Source organism: Sorghum bicolor, chromosome 4 (genome assembly GCF_000003195.3).
Source record: "Sorghum bicolor cultivar BTx623 chromosome 4, Sorghum_bicolor_NCBIv3, whole genome shotgun sequence".
Taxonomy (NCBI): Eukaryota; Viridiplantae; Streptophyta; class Magnoliopsida; order Poales; family Poaceae; genus Sorghum; species Sorghum bicolor.
Genome location: NC_012873.2, coordinates 60,515,580 through 60,533,031, shown reverse-complemented (window position 1 = coordinate 60,533,031; position 17,452 = coordinate 60,515,580). Strand labels below are relative to the sequence as shown.

General features: G+C 38.0%; 1 protein-coding gene across 1 annotated transcript; it reads right to left on the bottom strand.

The window, feature by feature from the left end:
* Positions 370-15,174, bottom strand: LOC8077731 (clustered mitochondria protein). Its single transcript, XM_002452602.2, has 29 exons — positions 14,970-15,174; positions 14,444-14,673; positions 13,942-14,003; positions 13,673-13,862; positions 13,462-13,593; positions 13,144-13,300; positions 12,068-12,261; positions 11,881-11,982; positions 11,245-11,380; positions 11,042-11,170; positions 8,654-8,993; positions 8,301-8,405; positions 7,468-7,586; positions 7,017-7,125; positions 6,839-6,910; positions 5,993-6,127; positions 5,745-5,915; positions 5,576-5,662; positions 4,407-4,538; positions 4,152-4,301; positions 4,006-4,074; positions 3,616-3,774; positions 3,408-3,464; positions 3,293-3,333; positions 2,765-2,884; positions 2,154-2,463; positions 1,971-2,078; positions 1,583-1,648; positions 370-1,331 (listed from the first exon to the last, which is right to left on the bottom strand). Exons 2-29 carry the CDS (start codon positions 14,667-14,669, stop codon positions 858-860), a joined length of 4,152 nt encoding a protein of 1,383 aa, XP_002452647.1. The 5' UTR covers positions 14,670-14,673; positions 14,970-15,174; the 3' UTR covers positions 370-857.

The window sequence follows — 17,452 nt, the reverse complement described above, 5'->3', positions numbered from 1 at the left end:
TGTACAGGACTGTCTATGAAGGCATGTCACTAGGATAATTACCTATTTTCGTATTCGTTAATGTCGAACATTCTATACATTCAATGTTCAACATCCAACGATTCAAAAGTTATTTGATGGTTCATTACATCAGTTTTTAACTAAAGATAGTAATGGAGAGGGAGTCTATATTAATCTAGAGTAAGAATGAATATTTGTCTGAGTCCGAAAAGATGTTGCTAAACATAATTCACGGCCAGGCCAAACACAGCGAAGTTAAATTGTTATTGTTAGCAATAGCAAAATAATTGGAAATATTATAGTATAACTTCAAAAAAAGAAAGAAAAAAAAGGCAGCGCGCCGCGTGATCGATGATGACATTAACCAGGTAGGCCGCATAAAATCATTTTGTCAGTAGCCATCACAACTGCACATACACAGTAGGTTCCTTAAAATGAAAATACAATCGAACAGTCACAAATTGGAGCTGGAGAAACCCTGCACGCACACGAACAGAAGAGTTCTGCTGACACCAACAGAAGCACTAAAAGCTCAACAGAAATAAGAGTAATATTTCTTTGTTGGGCAACAAATTAGCATACTAATCTTGCACAAAAATTTTAAACAGGTAACTGTACCGACTACAGATTTATTAGCTTAAGGATTAGCCATTATCTCATCAGTGGTCTGTCAATGATGATTCGAAACAATGGTCTGGTCTTCTTTCTTGTAATGATTATTGAACCCACCTAAGAACCTCCAACAAAAATAAATGAACTCTTCCACCACGTGAACGTGGCAATCCTATAAAAGGTAAAAACCCAAATCAACCTAAAATCCAAAACTGTTGCCAAAAAAAATTCCAGGCACAGGTTTTCTACGACTTTTGCTTTGATTTCTGCTTCTTCAACTCCAATGTTGTCCCCAATCCAACTGGTGTGTTAACAGTGGACTTAGCAGATGCAGATGGGCCATTGGTATCCACAGCTATCGCTTCAGTTGCAGTTCCGTTTTGAACAGATCCATTTGTTGCCTGCCCTTCAGAGGCAGATTCCTCAGTTTTGGCTGAGGCAGAAGTGGAAGAACCTGAAGCAGCGTTGATGAGTTTGAGAATCTGAGCTAGTTCATCAGACGCATGGTTTGCCGCAGGGCCATTACGGACATTAAGACCTCTTGCAGCAGCTTTCTTCCGAGCTTCTGCAGTCGCTCGAGCAGCTCGCTCATCCACTCCTCTCAGTCGTGGTACACCTTCTCCAACTACTGCCGCATTGAGCGACCTGTTGACATTTGCTGACCCATCACCTGATTGTATCGCAGCAGCCTTCATTGCTTGTAAAAATGCAGGGTTTGCCTGCAAAAGCAAAAGGTAAGAATTCAATGCAACCATAAATCCAATATCTGCAGATATAAATATCAATAGCGATACAGTTATAGGAGTTAATATTCAGCCAAAATTAGCATAAGAAGCACAGTAAAATGCATCATAAATATAATTATGATCCACAATACTTTGTACAAAGTAAGCTGTATGGATATTGCTTCGGTCATTAAAGTTGGATGAATTTAAGCTGGTATAGAAGGAAGGTCTGCAACTTAGCTTACCTTCAAGAATTTAACAGCGTTATCGGATGCATTAGCTCCCTGGCCCTTCTGCTTCTGGGCGTTGACCTGTGCAGATTGATGATATAATAATGTTCGCCATGCAAGAATGACAAAGATATGCAGAGGTAATAGATCACAAGGGGAAAAAACATATGTTATGGACATACTTTGTACCAGTACATAATAACTGCACATTAGGACGCACGCAAGAATCTTAGGGACAAAAGTGAATCAACCAAAAAAGCTCTTGCTGACTGTAAAGCTAAATAAAATAAATACACTAACCAATTTAGCAAACATCACAATCTATTGTTCAGTCAAGATAATACAATATCCCTTGCAAAATTCTGAAAAGTAAATTGCTAATCAACAAACATAGAAAATATACCTGCTCTTCTCGAAGCTTAAAAGTACTCAACCAATTTTCTGAGTCTTTAGTCCGTGAGTCATTTTCCCCTAATTGTTTTACCAGTATATCATAAGTCTTCTTTTCATGCTGTCATGAAACACCAACGTGTCAAGTCAACAGTTTGAAATAACTACCCCATCAGTATCTTTTGTCAGAACTAACCTGAATTGAAAGCTTATATAAGCTCATACAGCTGAATGCAATGGCAAGAGCATGATAGCACACAGCTGTTTGAACATGGTCAGGGCCAAGAAGTCGCTCATTCTTCATAAGGGCTTCTTGAAGATACCTAAGAGCAGTATTCATATTGCTGGCATCCTGGTACATCATTGCAACATTTATGAGAGTTGCTGCAACATCTGGGTGATCAGGTCCTGACGCCAAACTTAGCAACAACAGTGTGCGGGACATGTGCCGCAGTGCCAGTTCAGTTTGATTGAGCCCATGATAGAATAACGCCATGTTACCATAACTGAAGAAGAAATGGGTGTAAAAGGATAGTAAAATTTCGCTGAACAAATAGAGTAAAAATATAAAATGTATTTGACAAATCAAAGAAAAACAAAAGAAAATATGATTATGTTTAACTAACTTGAAACTAGTAGAATTCAAGGTATGTCATAACACTAATAAGCTAAAAAAATTTTGCATGACTACAATAACGCTAGCTCAACAGCTAACCTACATATTTTAGATGAACACTTCTTAGCAAAATTTAGATGAATGATAATATCAAAATTTAGCAGTGACATTTTTTAAACAAAAATGCATGCCTGTGGGCTGTGTCCGGATGATCAAGACCAAGACATCTCTCATTTATAATGAGTTCCCTATGTTGCTGCACAATTGCTCCGGCTGTATCACCAGCATGGTACAAAACCATAGCAAGGTACCTATAACAAAGAAGAACAAGCATTTTGTTTTCTTCTGAGGATTTAAATCTGAACATAGAGAACAACAAAAGTGTTCGTAATTCGTAAGTGACAAAAAATGCTCAACTCCTGAACCAATTTTGCATGTGATAACTGAACATCTGACTAAACATCATATCCCTGATTTAATGCAACTCTTACATACACGTGCATAGGTAATTCAGAGAGGTGAAAGATAGTGAGGTAATGTGCATGTTATGAGTATTTTTTTTCTCAAACACCATATACACATTATGAGTAGCATATGCCATGATCTAAAATGGAAGAATGCAGCACAGTATATCCAATAGATTGTTCAATTTCTCATGTGTGTTTTCCTTACAAAAATAAGACCAACACAATAGGCAAGTGCATAAGTTGGCATTTTACCGGCAACAATTTGCAGCATCCTTGTGCATGGGTCCAGTTATCTGTAATTTCATAGCAAAGGTCAAGTAAATAGATGTTCTGCAGATATTTCAAGCTAAACAACTTTTGTGTATACCTGTTGAAGCAGTGAAAAGGCTTCTGAAAACAATGCATATGCCTCATTCAATGTTCCCTGAAATGCTCAAATGCATTAATAAAGTCTGCATCCGTGTTGTAAAAAAAAAACAATACCATGGAATATTATATATGTCGGTCTGTAGAAAACAGGATAAGACCTCACAGCGACAATACTATGTCAGAATAAAAATAACAGAATTGTATACCTCAGCCATCCTGACTTTCCCTGCTTCCATAAGATTCTTTGCGTCTGTACAGGTTGGAACAGAATGCTTGACAACTGGTTGGAGATTTAACATATCTGAGGCTTCAAATGGAGTCGAAGCATCCAGATCATATTTGCGTGCAGCAATTGTTATTCCTACCTGTTACATGTACAAGGTACAGTGACTAAAAGAATTAATAGATGCACAAACAATGGCATTTGATAGTTTCAATGGGCCTATCAGAGAGCATGTATACTACATGCAGGCCATTATTAGAAAAAATAAGCACAGTAGAAGTTGCTTGGACCAAACACAAACTACCAATATTTTTGGTAGCAAATAAACCAACAATCATGCTACAAGTAGCATGCAAGGCAGAATGGTACTAACCTTTTGGCAAAGATTGCGGAGAACAGCTACCCTTTTGGCTGAAAGCCTTGCATCATCTGGCACTTCAAACTAAAGAAAAAATCCATTTGTGATGTTCTCCAAATAGAAAATTGAAGACATCAAAGAAACACAGCAGAAACTAGTACCTGATATTTTGATTTTGCAAATTCCTTAATGCTAAGCCAAATTCCATCGGAGGTTAGATGGGAATAAGCTGATAAGCTTTTTCTTGAAGCAGCAGCATTGCTCAGTTTATGGCCTTTAGAGGACTTCTGAATTTGGCTATTTTCATGACCCTAAAAATCAAATAAAAAGGGATGAAAATGCGACATTACAAAATTCAACATAGCATTTGCTGCAGATATCAAAACCACAAGATTACCAAGCTTGGGAAGGCATACCTTCAGAGTTTTTGACTGCGCATTGCTAAGACTACCCTTTGTGGAAGCACCTAAAACTTTCCCCACGAAACAGTTTAAGAAATGAGCAATAGCTGGCCCAATATCATGATCCAAACTTTGCCTCAGTATATCCTTGAGTGAGAACAAAAAACTTGGTCAACATACAAGAACGAACCAAACAAAAATAACTATATAATAATACGATGATGCAAATTGAATGGATTAAAATCTTGGACGATTTGGAGAATAAGAAACTTGGCCTTGCAGCAGTGTGCTGGACGATTTGGAGAATAAGAAACCAAACATGAATACTATTTAACATATGGTCGTGAATTGAATAGATTAAAATCACACCAAGATTTGGAAAAAATGGAGCCTGCCTTACAGAAAACAAAGTTGGCCTTGCAGCGGTGCGCTCAATGATTACAAGAATAAGAAACTCTACATATTTTGAAGGGAAAAGAATCAAATCTCCTCCCAGGATTATTTATTTAATCTGCTCTGTCCTGAAATACTGGGCAGGGAGCTTCATAACCACTAGTTCGTGCAACAAGTGAAGAAAGGCGCAGAGGATATGCAAGAAATGGCGCTTCATTTCCATCTAAGAGAATGGTGGACCAGAGATCTCCAAGGCAATTATCAAGTAGTGATTTGGAATCGGTGGTTCGACCCTTGCTTCAGCCTGTGTGCTGTGTCAGCCTTCAAGTGCCTTGTAGTAGGCAACTTTTTAGCCAGTACTTTAGTTCAAGTTACTTCTAATAAATAACTTTTTAGCCAGTACTTTAGTTCAAGCTGTTTCTGAAAACTAAACTTTTGCATCGGTAAGGGGTAGTGTTGGTAGCATCGCCTAACCCGCTAAACCCTTTGTGTTTAGAGGTGCAGGCAAGTACCTGCTATGGTCGCAAACGCGTTGCAAAACTTGTTAAACTCGTTGAAATTTCATTGCTGCCCAGTAATGAAATTCGGCTTTACAGTTGTGGAAAAAGATTGGATTAAAATCACAACAGGAATAAGACCACACATTTCCAGATTGGTAGTCAGAAAACACTAACTGCACTCTAATATAAGCTTTTACACATTACTAGTTACTAGGTTTTCATAAATTTGCAATAAATCCCACAATCAAGTAACAGACTCAGTAACTAGCATAATTAAGAAAGTTATACTACCTTGATAACATGCTTTGCAGATCTAACTATTATCTCAGCAGAAAACAAATCCCGTAAGTGTGGTAAATGTTTGACCATGCCTGCAATCTGAAACAAGAATCATATAATAAACAGAACAGATGAAATGAAATGTCAATTTCAGCTGGTCCACCTATAGACTCAGACTCACCTTGCCCAGGTACCTAATATTTATCCCATGGAGATGCAAGGCATCAGTTAAAGTCTGTCCATCCATAGGGGAGATATCAAGGGAGCAAAGATCCTGAACAAACTTTGGGATCACTATATCAATAAGATAAGTGCCAGCCCTTTTTACCAACACTTCATCAGCAGTGATTTCCTAGGAATAGAAAACAGTACAATGTTATCAAATTGGTATATATGGATATTAATTATACAAAGAGTAGTTTTGAAGACCTCTGGACTGCCAGCAAGCTTGTACTCCGTAAACACATTCGGGTTGAAAAGAATCTCAGAGGTTGAGTTGTCATTTTCCTCGTGTGTATGAACAGAGCTTTCTTCAGACTTGTCATCTCCTTCAACAGAGGTAGCCTGTAACAACAGAAATAATTTTCCAGATTACAAATGCGAAACACCGTACCTTCTTTTACTCAGTCTTACTATTCATTCTGTTAGCAGTTAGCACCATTGGTCTATGAGCGTACAAACTAATCTAATATTCAAGAGGGATAAATAGGCAACAGTAAATTGATATATACCATTCTGTTAGCACCATTTGTCTATGAATGTACAAACTAAGGCCTTGTTTAGATGCACCCAAAAACCCAAAACTTTACAAGATTCCCCATCACATCGAATCTTGCGGCACATGCATAGAACATTAAATATAGATAAAAAAGATAACTAATTGCACAGTTTACCTGTAAATCACGAGACGAATCTTTTAAGCCTAGTTACTCCATGATTGGATAATGTTTGTCAAATAAAAACGAAAGTGCTACAGTGTCAAAATCCAAAAAGTTTTTGGATCTAAACAAGGCCTAATCTAATATTTAAGAGGGATAAATTGGCAACAGTAAACTGATATATACCACTTGATTAAAGACCTCTACTCTAGGTAATCAAATTAGAGATCATGCAACTGAATGTTAGGGAACAAATGCTGATAAGAATGACACAAAAAGATTACAGGTTCAATTTTGCATTATTAAAGAGGCATAAAAAATCAACGGTTAGTTGCTTATTTATGTATAATGCTTCTGAACAAACAGAAAGAACACAGGGACTGCTATCGACACAAACCTCAGCATCAGAAGCACTTGCAACTGGAGCATCTGGAACCTTCTGCTTAAACGATTGTTTAATGGATTCAGCCTGCACAAATATAAATGGTAAATACCGTAATATGCAATTTAAATGTCCCAAAAAATAAACCATGTTACAATTTGGCGAATAGGGTTAAAAAATGTGATAAGCTGACCTCAACAAATGATGCTATAAGTTCAGGTCTCAACACGCAGAAGCGGTGCTCTTGTCCAATGTAGTTAGAATCTCGCGGAGTCACTCTCATCAGATCCAAAATGTAATGCCTACATGATAGTAACAAACAACTGTGCTAAATATACCAACACGGATACAAAACCCTCGGTTATTGCTATAAAAGGAAAAAGGATAGCTCAGGAAGAAAAACAAAGTCTAAGGGCTTTTTACAGTTCATGTAAACTTTACAGGATTGTCAAAACCCAGCAACACAGTTAAACCACATGCTTACTAATAATTCTCAAAACATGCTCATTGCTTTCATGCACAGAGAAATGTAAACTACTAACTGATAAGCTTTTAAGAAAAGAAAATGAAATGGTAGCAAGTGCTTTCATTACTTATACAAGACACCAACAGAACCCAGAGTGTAACTTCAAGAATCAAATTACCTGTCATCACTCCCAACAATGCCCTTGCATTCGACTGTAGCAGCTAATTTTACAGGATTACCAGAACCATCCAAAACCACATGCTCCTTCAAATGGAGCCGCTTTGCAGCCTCAACTACCTAAAACAGCAATACAGAACAGCAATAACGTTAGTTACACTGTGGAACAAGCTAAATTGCAAAAGAAGATTGAATAACATTAATATTTGTTTTGACCTTTTGAGTTCTATTAAAACTCTGGCCCAGATAATTATTGCCAAAAGTTGAGTACACATAGCGTAAAATACTAATGTGGCGACAGAAGAACTTCAAAGCAACAACAAAAAAAATAAAAAGGCTAGGCAAAACCGGAAATGTAAGCACTCCGAAAGTAAGACGGAAATATCAGTCAGTCAACCCATACATCCAGTGTGCACTAACAACAATGTTGTTCAGTATGGAATACTTAGCATAGCATCCAGTTCAAGTTGCCTCATTAAAACAATTCCTATAAATAATCATCATACTTCACATTGCACCAAAACCTTTCAGTTTCAAACAAGATGGAATTGCAGAATTACATCCAGTTCAAGTTGCCTCATTAAAACAATTCCTATAAATAATCATCATACTTCACATTGCACCAAAACCTTTCAGTTTCAAACAAGATGGAATTGCAGAATTAGTTAATAGAATTTCTAAACTAGACTAAATTTCAAGGTTTAGACTAGCCAACTGTAAAGAAATATTAACACAACTTTCAGACTTCTTTCAAAAGAAAAAATTGTTCTCTCTTTATTACTCGTACAAGATACCTTTGAATGGTAATAATTGTTTATATTTATTACAACTGACCTTTGAATGGAAGGCTTCATTCCAAGATATCTTCTTGCCATTATCAACAGAGCCATACAGAAGGGAATCTGACTTGTCTCCTTGAAGAATACCAGGTATGATGCTCTACAAGTCCAGTATAATTGGAAATTAAGTTGGAGTTTAGCTTACCATTTATGACATTTGACATAATAATATACAAAAAGTATAATTGGAAAGTAAGCTGGAGTTTAGATTACCATTTGTGACATTTGACATAATAATGTACAGAAAGATGTTATGAGTGAAAAAAATACAAATTACAGAACACATAATAAGAACAGCAAAAGATTCTAAAAGCTATATATACCAGGAAATGTAATTTCTATACAGACCTGAGCTACAACCCTGTGACCTCTGTAATCAATTATTGCCATCGCAAGATTGTAAAGGCCAGAAACATCAGCTTCTTGATAAGCCTTAGTTCCTTTTAAGTCATTGTTTGCAGAAGCATATGTCGCCTGCTCACTATCTGCAAGTTGTGCCTCTTCGGATTTTGAGTCAGCTACCTCAGCAGATTCAGTATGGTTTGTATCTGGCTTAGTGATCACATCTGGGGAGGAAACCTTGGTGCTTCTGCTGGAGCCATTTTGGCAATCTGGCTTGTGGTCCTTTGAAATGTGTTCATAGTCGGAGTCGACAGCAAAACTAAAGAAAATATTGTTGTGAACATACCTGGGGCAGGGATAGAGGAATAGCAAGGGGTAAGCTTTGGAAGGAGTGAAATTAAAACAAACTTGTCAAGAAACTCAAATAAGACTGGACCAAGCATGTATACATTGCAAGGAAGTGATAAGCTCCTAACAGTTTTGTAGCCATAGCAATCCATATTACAAAGGAAATGACTTAACATTACACTAATACCAAAATGACAAAGCAAAACCTTTTAAATTAAAAGGCTCACTTAGCTAGAACAAGAGCACAAATAAGAATACACTCAGTGTTGTAGAAGAGATAGGGTAAAGATTGAAGTTTAATTGACAGTGTGCAAATTACCTCATCATGCCTTTATAGAAAAGTAAAAAATATCAGAATAATGCGAATGTTGACAAACAAAAAATCAATTATAGTACCCATAAAAAGAAACTGAGAAACAATGAAAATAACTTGGAACAATAGTACAGAAGCATGGTAGTTGAATGTCACATGGAACAACTTACAACTCCAAGAAGTACAAGTTCATGAAAAAATACGTACTTTGAATAGAAAATGGTAATGCTTATAATCTAGTAGATTGATATTAGTTTTTAATTTACTATCAATAATTCAACATAAGTATTACAATCACTCAAGCATCTGAGGATACTTTATAAGTAAGCACCGTGATAGTGATTTAATACTCAGTGTTTACAAGTCGTCCTATTAGTCGTTCCTTAATCATGATTAGTCATCCGACTAGGTTGGTCGCTCTGTTTTTCATGGGCCTGCTTAACTGGGCTTACATGTGGGCTAATGGGCTGGCAATTTAGCCTGTTAGGGTTAGCATAGGAGCGCCCAAAAACACACAGTAGGAGGCACGTTGGAATCCTCCCCATTGTTGGGCGCAAATTCCTTCCAAGTGGCTACTATTCTTCCCACGTGATCCCTCTCCACCCGCGCACAACGGCGATTCCTCTCCCGCGCATGATTCCTCCCCCCGCACACTATTCACTGTCTCTTGTGTGTCTTCCTCCTCTCCAATGAAGTTGTCAAGCCACCAGCGCCCTCTGCCAGTTCAAGTCACCGCTACTCTTCGTGATGAGCTCCTCCGACGACGGTGTGTGCCCTTTCCCTCCTCCATCTTCCCTCACTCTGCAGCCTCTCTGCTAGTCTGCTTGCTTGCTGTGCTGCCCTCTGATACTCACTTGCTGGGACAGGGATATGGAGATCTTAACAGTTCAGAAATCAACTTTCACAGGTAAGTCACAAATTAACCACTAATGTAGTCTTGATGCTTGCTTTATTGTGTACACTATATATAGTTCATATAGGTACATATATAGTATGTGTACATCCTGAAATATATAGGACGACTATATGGACAATTAGAACCGACTAGGCTCTATTAATTGGTCTGGTCGAAGACTATTCACGATTGGTCATCTGGTTGGTCCCATGGCAACTAGGTTCAACTACAGATTCGTAAATATTGTCTAATAGTAAGTGCAGAACCTATCACTGTCATATAATTAGTTTTGAAGTGATCCATGTGACGACATTTGGATGTTCTAGATTCAAATGGACATGACAAAGAAATGGATGAGCATTTTGAAAATAATATGCTGACTTCAAATCAGCTGCAGACAAATTTAGTTTCCATGATGTACCTAAAACCACAGGTTGGTGAGAGATAAATTGTTCAGAGGTTTGAAACTTTGAAATGAACAATTTGGAATGAACATAACTCCTTTGGAAGTAATATTTGCCCAATTTTAAAAAAGTGTTAATTTTTGTCAGTCTTTAGGCTCTTCACAGTAAAAAATTGAACCATGTATCAGTTTAGGATAAAATCCCAAGGCTCTACACAACTTCTCAATGTCATCCCTTCAACCTTAAACAAACTCCAAAGAAACATAACTTTAAACAAACTCCCAAAAACATTAGCTTCAAAAATCATATGAAAAAAAAGCATACATAGCCACAGCAATGGAGATAACCTTACTAAATTACTCCTACAACATAGAACCTGTTGAAATTGTTTACTCTGATTTTAAAGCAGAAAGATAGACATTATATTTACTCACATATGAAAACATTCTGGGTCAGTTGGATTTATTGGGGGTATACATCTATTAATGACACCAACGGCACCTTTTACAGCAGCATCAACAAAATCACATGTTACTTTGTAGAGCGCTCTGCCACGCAATATCCTGCGCGGCCAAAAATAATGAGTTACTACAGGTATAAAGCATGCAATCCAGAAGTGGGATAACAACTAAAGAACCTTTCTTGAGGATTGCCATGAGGAAACTCCCGGCAGGACTGCAATTCTTCATTCCAGTCTCTCTGCATGCCAATTAATTCAGTGCCATATGACAACACAACAGAGTCTTCAGCCCTGGCTGCATCCCTTCTATGTGCTGTTACATATAAGAATGTGGGAGTTCCTTCAGTTCTCATAACATACCAATGGTAAGTTTATACCAGGATTGAGAGATCCACTATATCGTTATTGAATATCATTAAGAAAGAAAATAAGAAGGGTAAGAGGTTCCGAGCCACTGAAAAGGAAACAGTACTGCTGCAATGCCTTTGTAGCTTATGAAGCCAACAGGACAAATTTACACAAGACAAATATATTGGTATAATCTGTTTAGCATCATGCGCACTTAATATAGACTAGAGTTTTAGCTAGAGATTACCTAAGTCTATCTGACAATTTTCTTCCAATGGAACTAGCAAAACTAATTTTAGGCAGTAATATATAGCATGGTCAAGTCATACTTGCACCAAAGCACTTCAAAAACATATTAGAGAATACAAAAGGAAACCCCAAAAAAAACATGCCACAGAACAGCTCCTTTTTTGTTGGATTTCTAATATATAATATAGTCAGGGAGTGAATCACTGACAACATTACCTGGCACAGGATAAGCTCCTAACCAAGAAGTCACTGGAAGCAAAGACTGAACATTCTCAAATGGATGAGCCGATGCCCTGCGATCCAAGACTTCACGAAAACCTTCAAAAGATTTGTCCAAATGTCAGCAAAGATTAAACATGTGCAGTACAAACCAACAAGAATAAAATTTAGATCAATAGCAGACCTTTCTTAAATTTGGCACTGATCTTCTGTAGTAGACCTACAAGAGTGCTGGCCTCCAGTGCTTGTTTTGTAGGTCTCGAGTCAAATATACTTCCATTGCTACTGTTAACATAGAAAGATTTGGAGCTTCCGGTAATGCAGTATTTGTTTCCTTCTAATGTGGCAACATCAATATAGATGAGATCTCCATGTAACCTGAGGAAACCACTATCAAGTTTTAATTCCACAAAATCCCAACTCAAAACTGACAAGCTCACAACAATGTTACAGAACTCGGGCATCAAGACCGTTATATGGAATATATACATCTATACTTAATCAGAAATACACAGAAAAACAATAATGCAATTATACAGAATTCCAACATCACAGCTTATGACTAACATAAAAAATATTAACATAGCCCAAGTATAGGCAAAGCAATATATCTTCAGGTAAAACCACCTTTCTAGGAAAAATGGCCAGCACTTCAAGATTTGTTCAGATCCCATCAAAAGGATAGATCACTAGAGCAGTACCTATATTTATTTATTTTTGCAATGCAACAGTCTTGAAAAAAAATCAAATATACTTGTTCCAGCAATCTATAGAAAAGGTAAAGCCTACCTTTCAGAGCTTTGGCCTTGTTCGGGAGAGCTCCAGCTCCAACAAAAAAGTCTACAGATTTTTTGGAGCTGTCTAGAAATTTGTGGAGCTTTAGCTGTGGATACACCTAAGTCGTTTGTTTGAAATGTTTTTTCTATTCTAGACAAAGAAGTCTTAAGGTTCTTGATTTTAGCATACAAACTCAAGATCTAAGGTGGAGCTCGGAGCTGGAATGCTGAAGCTGTGCCAAACAGGGCTCAATATATGTCTTGATAGCAGCCCGATTATAGTCGATCAGACAACATTGACTGGTTATAATGGAAACAGGGTGCTAAGTACTCCTTGTGTCTGGTTATAATGGAAACAGGGTGCTATGTACTCCTTGTGTCACGCTTATTAATATAGGCCTAGCAGACTGATTTTTATAATAATGGTTCTGAAGATACACAAGAATAATATGACAATGGTGTCAATGCAAGATGGCAGGATTACCTCCGATAACTCGGCGGAGGATTGAACGACGAAAAAACTATGCTTTCAACACATTTTATCTCTGTTGGTGCAGAAGCCAATAAATTAGTGAGAGCACCAGCACTATCCTCCATAAAATTTAAACCATCAAGCTCCTGAATAGGGCTTTTTTCAGAACCTGTTGAGCAGGGGTAGAATCAAGTAAGGTCAAAATCAATAGCAGGTTGGTTTAAAACTTGCATGAATTCATATAGTACTATAAACATTACTTGAGGCGTTTACACCAAATATGGAAGGTATAAGTACAAGTGCAGATCAAAAACATTGGACCTGATGTACCTGCAGATTTTCCCTGAGCAGACTCATGCTGCAGAGCTAAGGATGTTGATAGGGAAACATGAAGACTAGACAGGGATAGTAGCTCCCTCACACGTCGGAGATGTGACCTAATAGACCTCTCATCATATATTGCTGAAAGAACATTTACTTCAGCTCCACGAAATAAGCACCGACATAGGACATAGAGAAGAAACTAGAACATGTTACATACCAGCAACCATCTCCAGTGAACATCCACCAGAAGTTATATCTGCTATTTCAGATATTTCATTGTAGTCTTCTAACTGATGAGCTGACCCATCTTCAGTATGCAATATCAAATCATAGCATGTATAGAAGCATGTTTCAGGAGCATCCAAGAGGAATTGCTTAACGTCAATAACAGAATCTCCTGGGCTTAGCTGTAAATAACAGCATATCATGAAACAACAGAACTAGTTAAGTCAAATAGAAAAGAAAGAACATTTTTTTTACAGTTACCTGCAGCTCGAGCTTTTCACCTGATTGTGTCCTGACAGGAACAGGGTAGAGATGAAGCTCTCCTGCTTGATAGTTAATCGTTAAAGCAGCAGTGCATTCACAGGAATTTTCTCCATTTAAAAGCATGCAGGCAAGGTTTTTCAGGCAAAACAACAACAATACAACATGCTAAATTCCATAGATGAAAGTTCCAACAGTCTAACTGAAATTTGTAACATGATGTAGATGACTACTCTAACAGAGCTTGGCCAGAAATATTAGATCACTGCAAAGCACTAGTATTTTCAATACATATATAAGCACAGCCATACAAAACATCGAAGGAGCAAACTTGTCACTCATTCAACATAGTGCCAAATCATATAATAGATCAAAAGTATTATTGTACACCTGTACCCAGGTAAAACACAATGTCCCATCGTGTTCACTGTACTATTCAAGCAATACAATACAACTGCAGTATGTCAGTATCAGTGAATAAGTAAAGAAGCCATAGCCTCACCTTCAGCTGGCTTTCTTGCAGGCTGCACAGCCTCCGGGGCATCCCCGTCTCGTTTCTCCACATCTGCCACACCATCCTCCGTGGCAGGGGTTTCGTGCACTTCCCCATTCTCTGGATTAACCACTTCGGCTCCGTCAGTCGCCAGCACCTCTGGCTCAGCAGAGGTGGGCTGACCCGCGCCCTGCGCCTTCCCTTTGTTCTTCCCACCCTTGGATTTCCCCGCCATATTCCTGCTCGGACCAGAAACCGACACCAACAAATCTAATTAGGCCAAACAAAAAAAATACAAAATTCACAGGACAGCACACACCACGGCTATCTAAAGCCGCTGAGAAACATCACCCGTTCTATGAAACCACAACGGAACAAACTAGCAGCCGAGCGCACGATCTGCTGTGGGATCAAAACCCTAAACCCTCTCACCAATCGAGACCCCTCCACCTCAGCGGGGCACCCGAGCGATATGGATTCGATCGAATTAGTATGTACAGAAAAGGGATTTGGTTGGGGAGTGAGAGTGACCTACCGCCGCCGCCGCCGGCGCGGAAGCTTCGGCTTCCGGAGGATGAGAGGCGGCGCGAGGACGAGGCACAGAGGGAATGATTGGGCGAGAGGGGCTGTTTTGGTAAAGCGGAGGAGGGAGGCGCGGCAGCCCTCGCCGGCCGCTCCTTTTATACGGATGGCAAACCCTCCTAATCTCTACTCTCGTGCGGTGCGGCCTCTGGGAGTCTGGGTGAGGCGCTCGCGTTGCTGATTTGGTTCTTTTTCCTCTTTTTCTCCGTCGCTGCGCACGCACGGAGGTGATATTTCTGCGTTTGGTGAGCTGGGTTCGTAGGGGCAGTTTGGGTAGTCTCGGAGGGAGCTTGGGTTCGGCACGGGATTTGGTTTGCTAACCTGCTAGGGTTTTGGGAGGGGTTTAGGCGGCTTAAGACCCTGTCGGTCGCTAACCAAGATTTTCTGATTATTTTTATTAATTTACTTGCCCTGTCCATATAAACTAATATACTTCTGATACAGTATCAGTGGTACATTTAGGCCCAGGGCCATCGTTCTAGGTGTGGTTTAAAAACCTAATTAGGACTAGAACCGAGAAATGGAATACAATACGAAAGGAGGATTGAAAAACACATGAACAGACAAAGATATTTAGAACATAATAAAAAATTTAACATAATAAGAATTTTAAAACTAGAAATGATAAAGAAAATCTCCTTTGTGTTAGCTCATTTTCTCTCTTCATCATGTGTTTTTATGACAGACTTATACATAATAGAAAGAGAAACCATCAAACCAAAAAGATTGGAATGGATTTTCGACTTTCTATAAAAAAGAGCATCGCTATGAACCGTTGGTTCCTTCAATCCAAACCATAACCATAGTTTTCTTCCCTCGGTTTTACTAATTCTATAATTTTCTTTTCAATTTTTTTCTCATCCAAGCGTATCCTTTTATAGTATACTAGGTAGGATGCCCGTGCATTGCTACGGGACAACTAAATTTTTGTACTTAAAAAAATACGTATCACACAATAAAATAACAATATTATATAATTAAATACCAATGCTAAAGTAACATTTAATCTAAAAAGCAAAATCATAAAATTAACACTATCACAAAGAGTGTCGTCGCAAGCTCACCAACTCTATTGTATAGTCATTTCCGTGCATTGCAACAAACACAAATAATTCTCCGATAACTTGAGCATGAACACATTGTATTGATACAAAAAATGATAAAGCGAGCCTGATGTTCGAAATATCAATATTATAAATTGAATTTTGCACATGGCTACACACACAAAAGTTCATATCACCATAACAAGATTAATTATTTCCTCAACCTTTTAGAACTAAACATCTCTTTGAATTATCAGTAATTGCTTCGTACAAGAGTACAAGGCTGGTATACCAAGCTAACCTTCTTCATATTTTAGATAATATAACATGTCTTCAATTATACGCCCCAAGTATTGAATTATGATCTAGTTTAGTATGCCTTTGATGCTTTGAAATATTGTTCCATTAGTATCTACATTTAGTAACTCAATGAGATGAGGACTATTATTTAGTTCAATAGTAGCGTACCTGTGCCAACGGTAAAACAACAAGATAATATATTAATTGAAATAAACTCATAATCAAAGTCAAAGAGATAAATTATGATGCTTAAATTGTTATCCATTGTCTACCGCATGCCTATAAAATAGTATGAATAAATAATTAAATATAGAAAAATAAATTAATGAACGCACTTACGCACATCAACTCTTCATTGAGGTGGGATGGCTGTCGTGTTTCCTACCTCAAGTGCACCATCCACTTCTAATGAACCTCTGCATATCTATAGTTTTCAACACAGGTTTTTAATAAAAAGTGCATGCTACCAGACAATAGAATCACTCCCTCCGATCCATCTTAAAATAGACGACACTTTAAGCTATGAATCTAGACACAAATCCTCCCTGCTTGTGCCTTCCATTGGCAGTCTAAAAGGCAATAGTTCCAAAGATCAAATATACTGACCAGTGCCTTAGTGATATTCAAGATGGATGATGCAGAACAACTAAAGAAACTGATGGGCTATATTTAATACTATTCATCTACTATGTCTCTACGCTAACAAATGAAGTATGAAATCATAAGCTACAATCAGCCTACACAAGTGGGGAACTAGGGAATAATGAAACAAAGAAACCAAGTGCGATAGAAAGAGATGTGTGCAGTGCTAGTGCACCCCATAAATGAACAGATCTAGAACAAATGCACATAAATGAGGTAAGAAACAAAAAACTTGTAAGGTCACATGTAGGTTAGATGGAGCATACGTTTTGCTCGTCTTCATCAGTTAATGTCACCACATAAAGATAAGTATGGATTACCCTTCACTCTAACACATCATTGTTTGTCTGAGGGAAGGAATACAAAGATATTTAGGATTTTACAAGGCTCCAATTCGAAGTTCAAACTCACTCTTGTTGTAGATTTTGAAGTTTCTATTTTTCTTCCTCCT

Coding starts and splice junctions, on each gene's coding strand:
- LOC8077731 (XM_002452602.2), bottom strand. CDS start 14,669: ATGGCGGGGAAATCCAAGGGTGGGAAGAACAAAGGGAAGGCGCAGGGC. Junction 7,126..7,467: donor ATTGTTGGGAGTGATGACAG/GTAATTTGATTC, acceptor ACTATCATGTAG/GCATTACATTTTGGATCTGA. Junction 6,911..7,016: donor TTATAGCATCATTTGTTGAG/GTCAGCTTATCA, acceptor ATATTTGTGCAG/GCTGAATCCATTAAACAATC.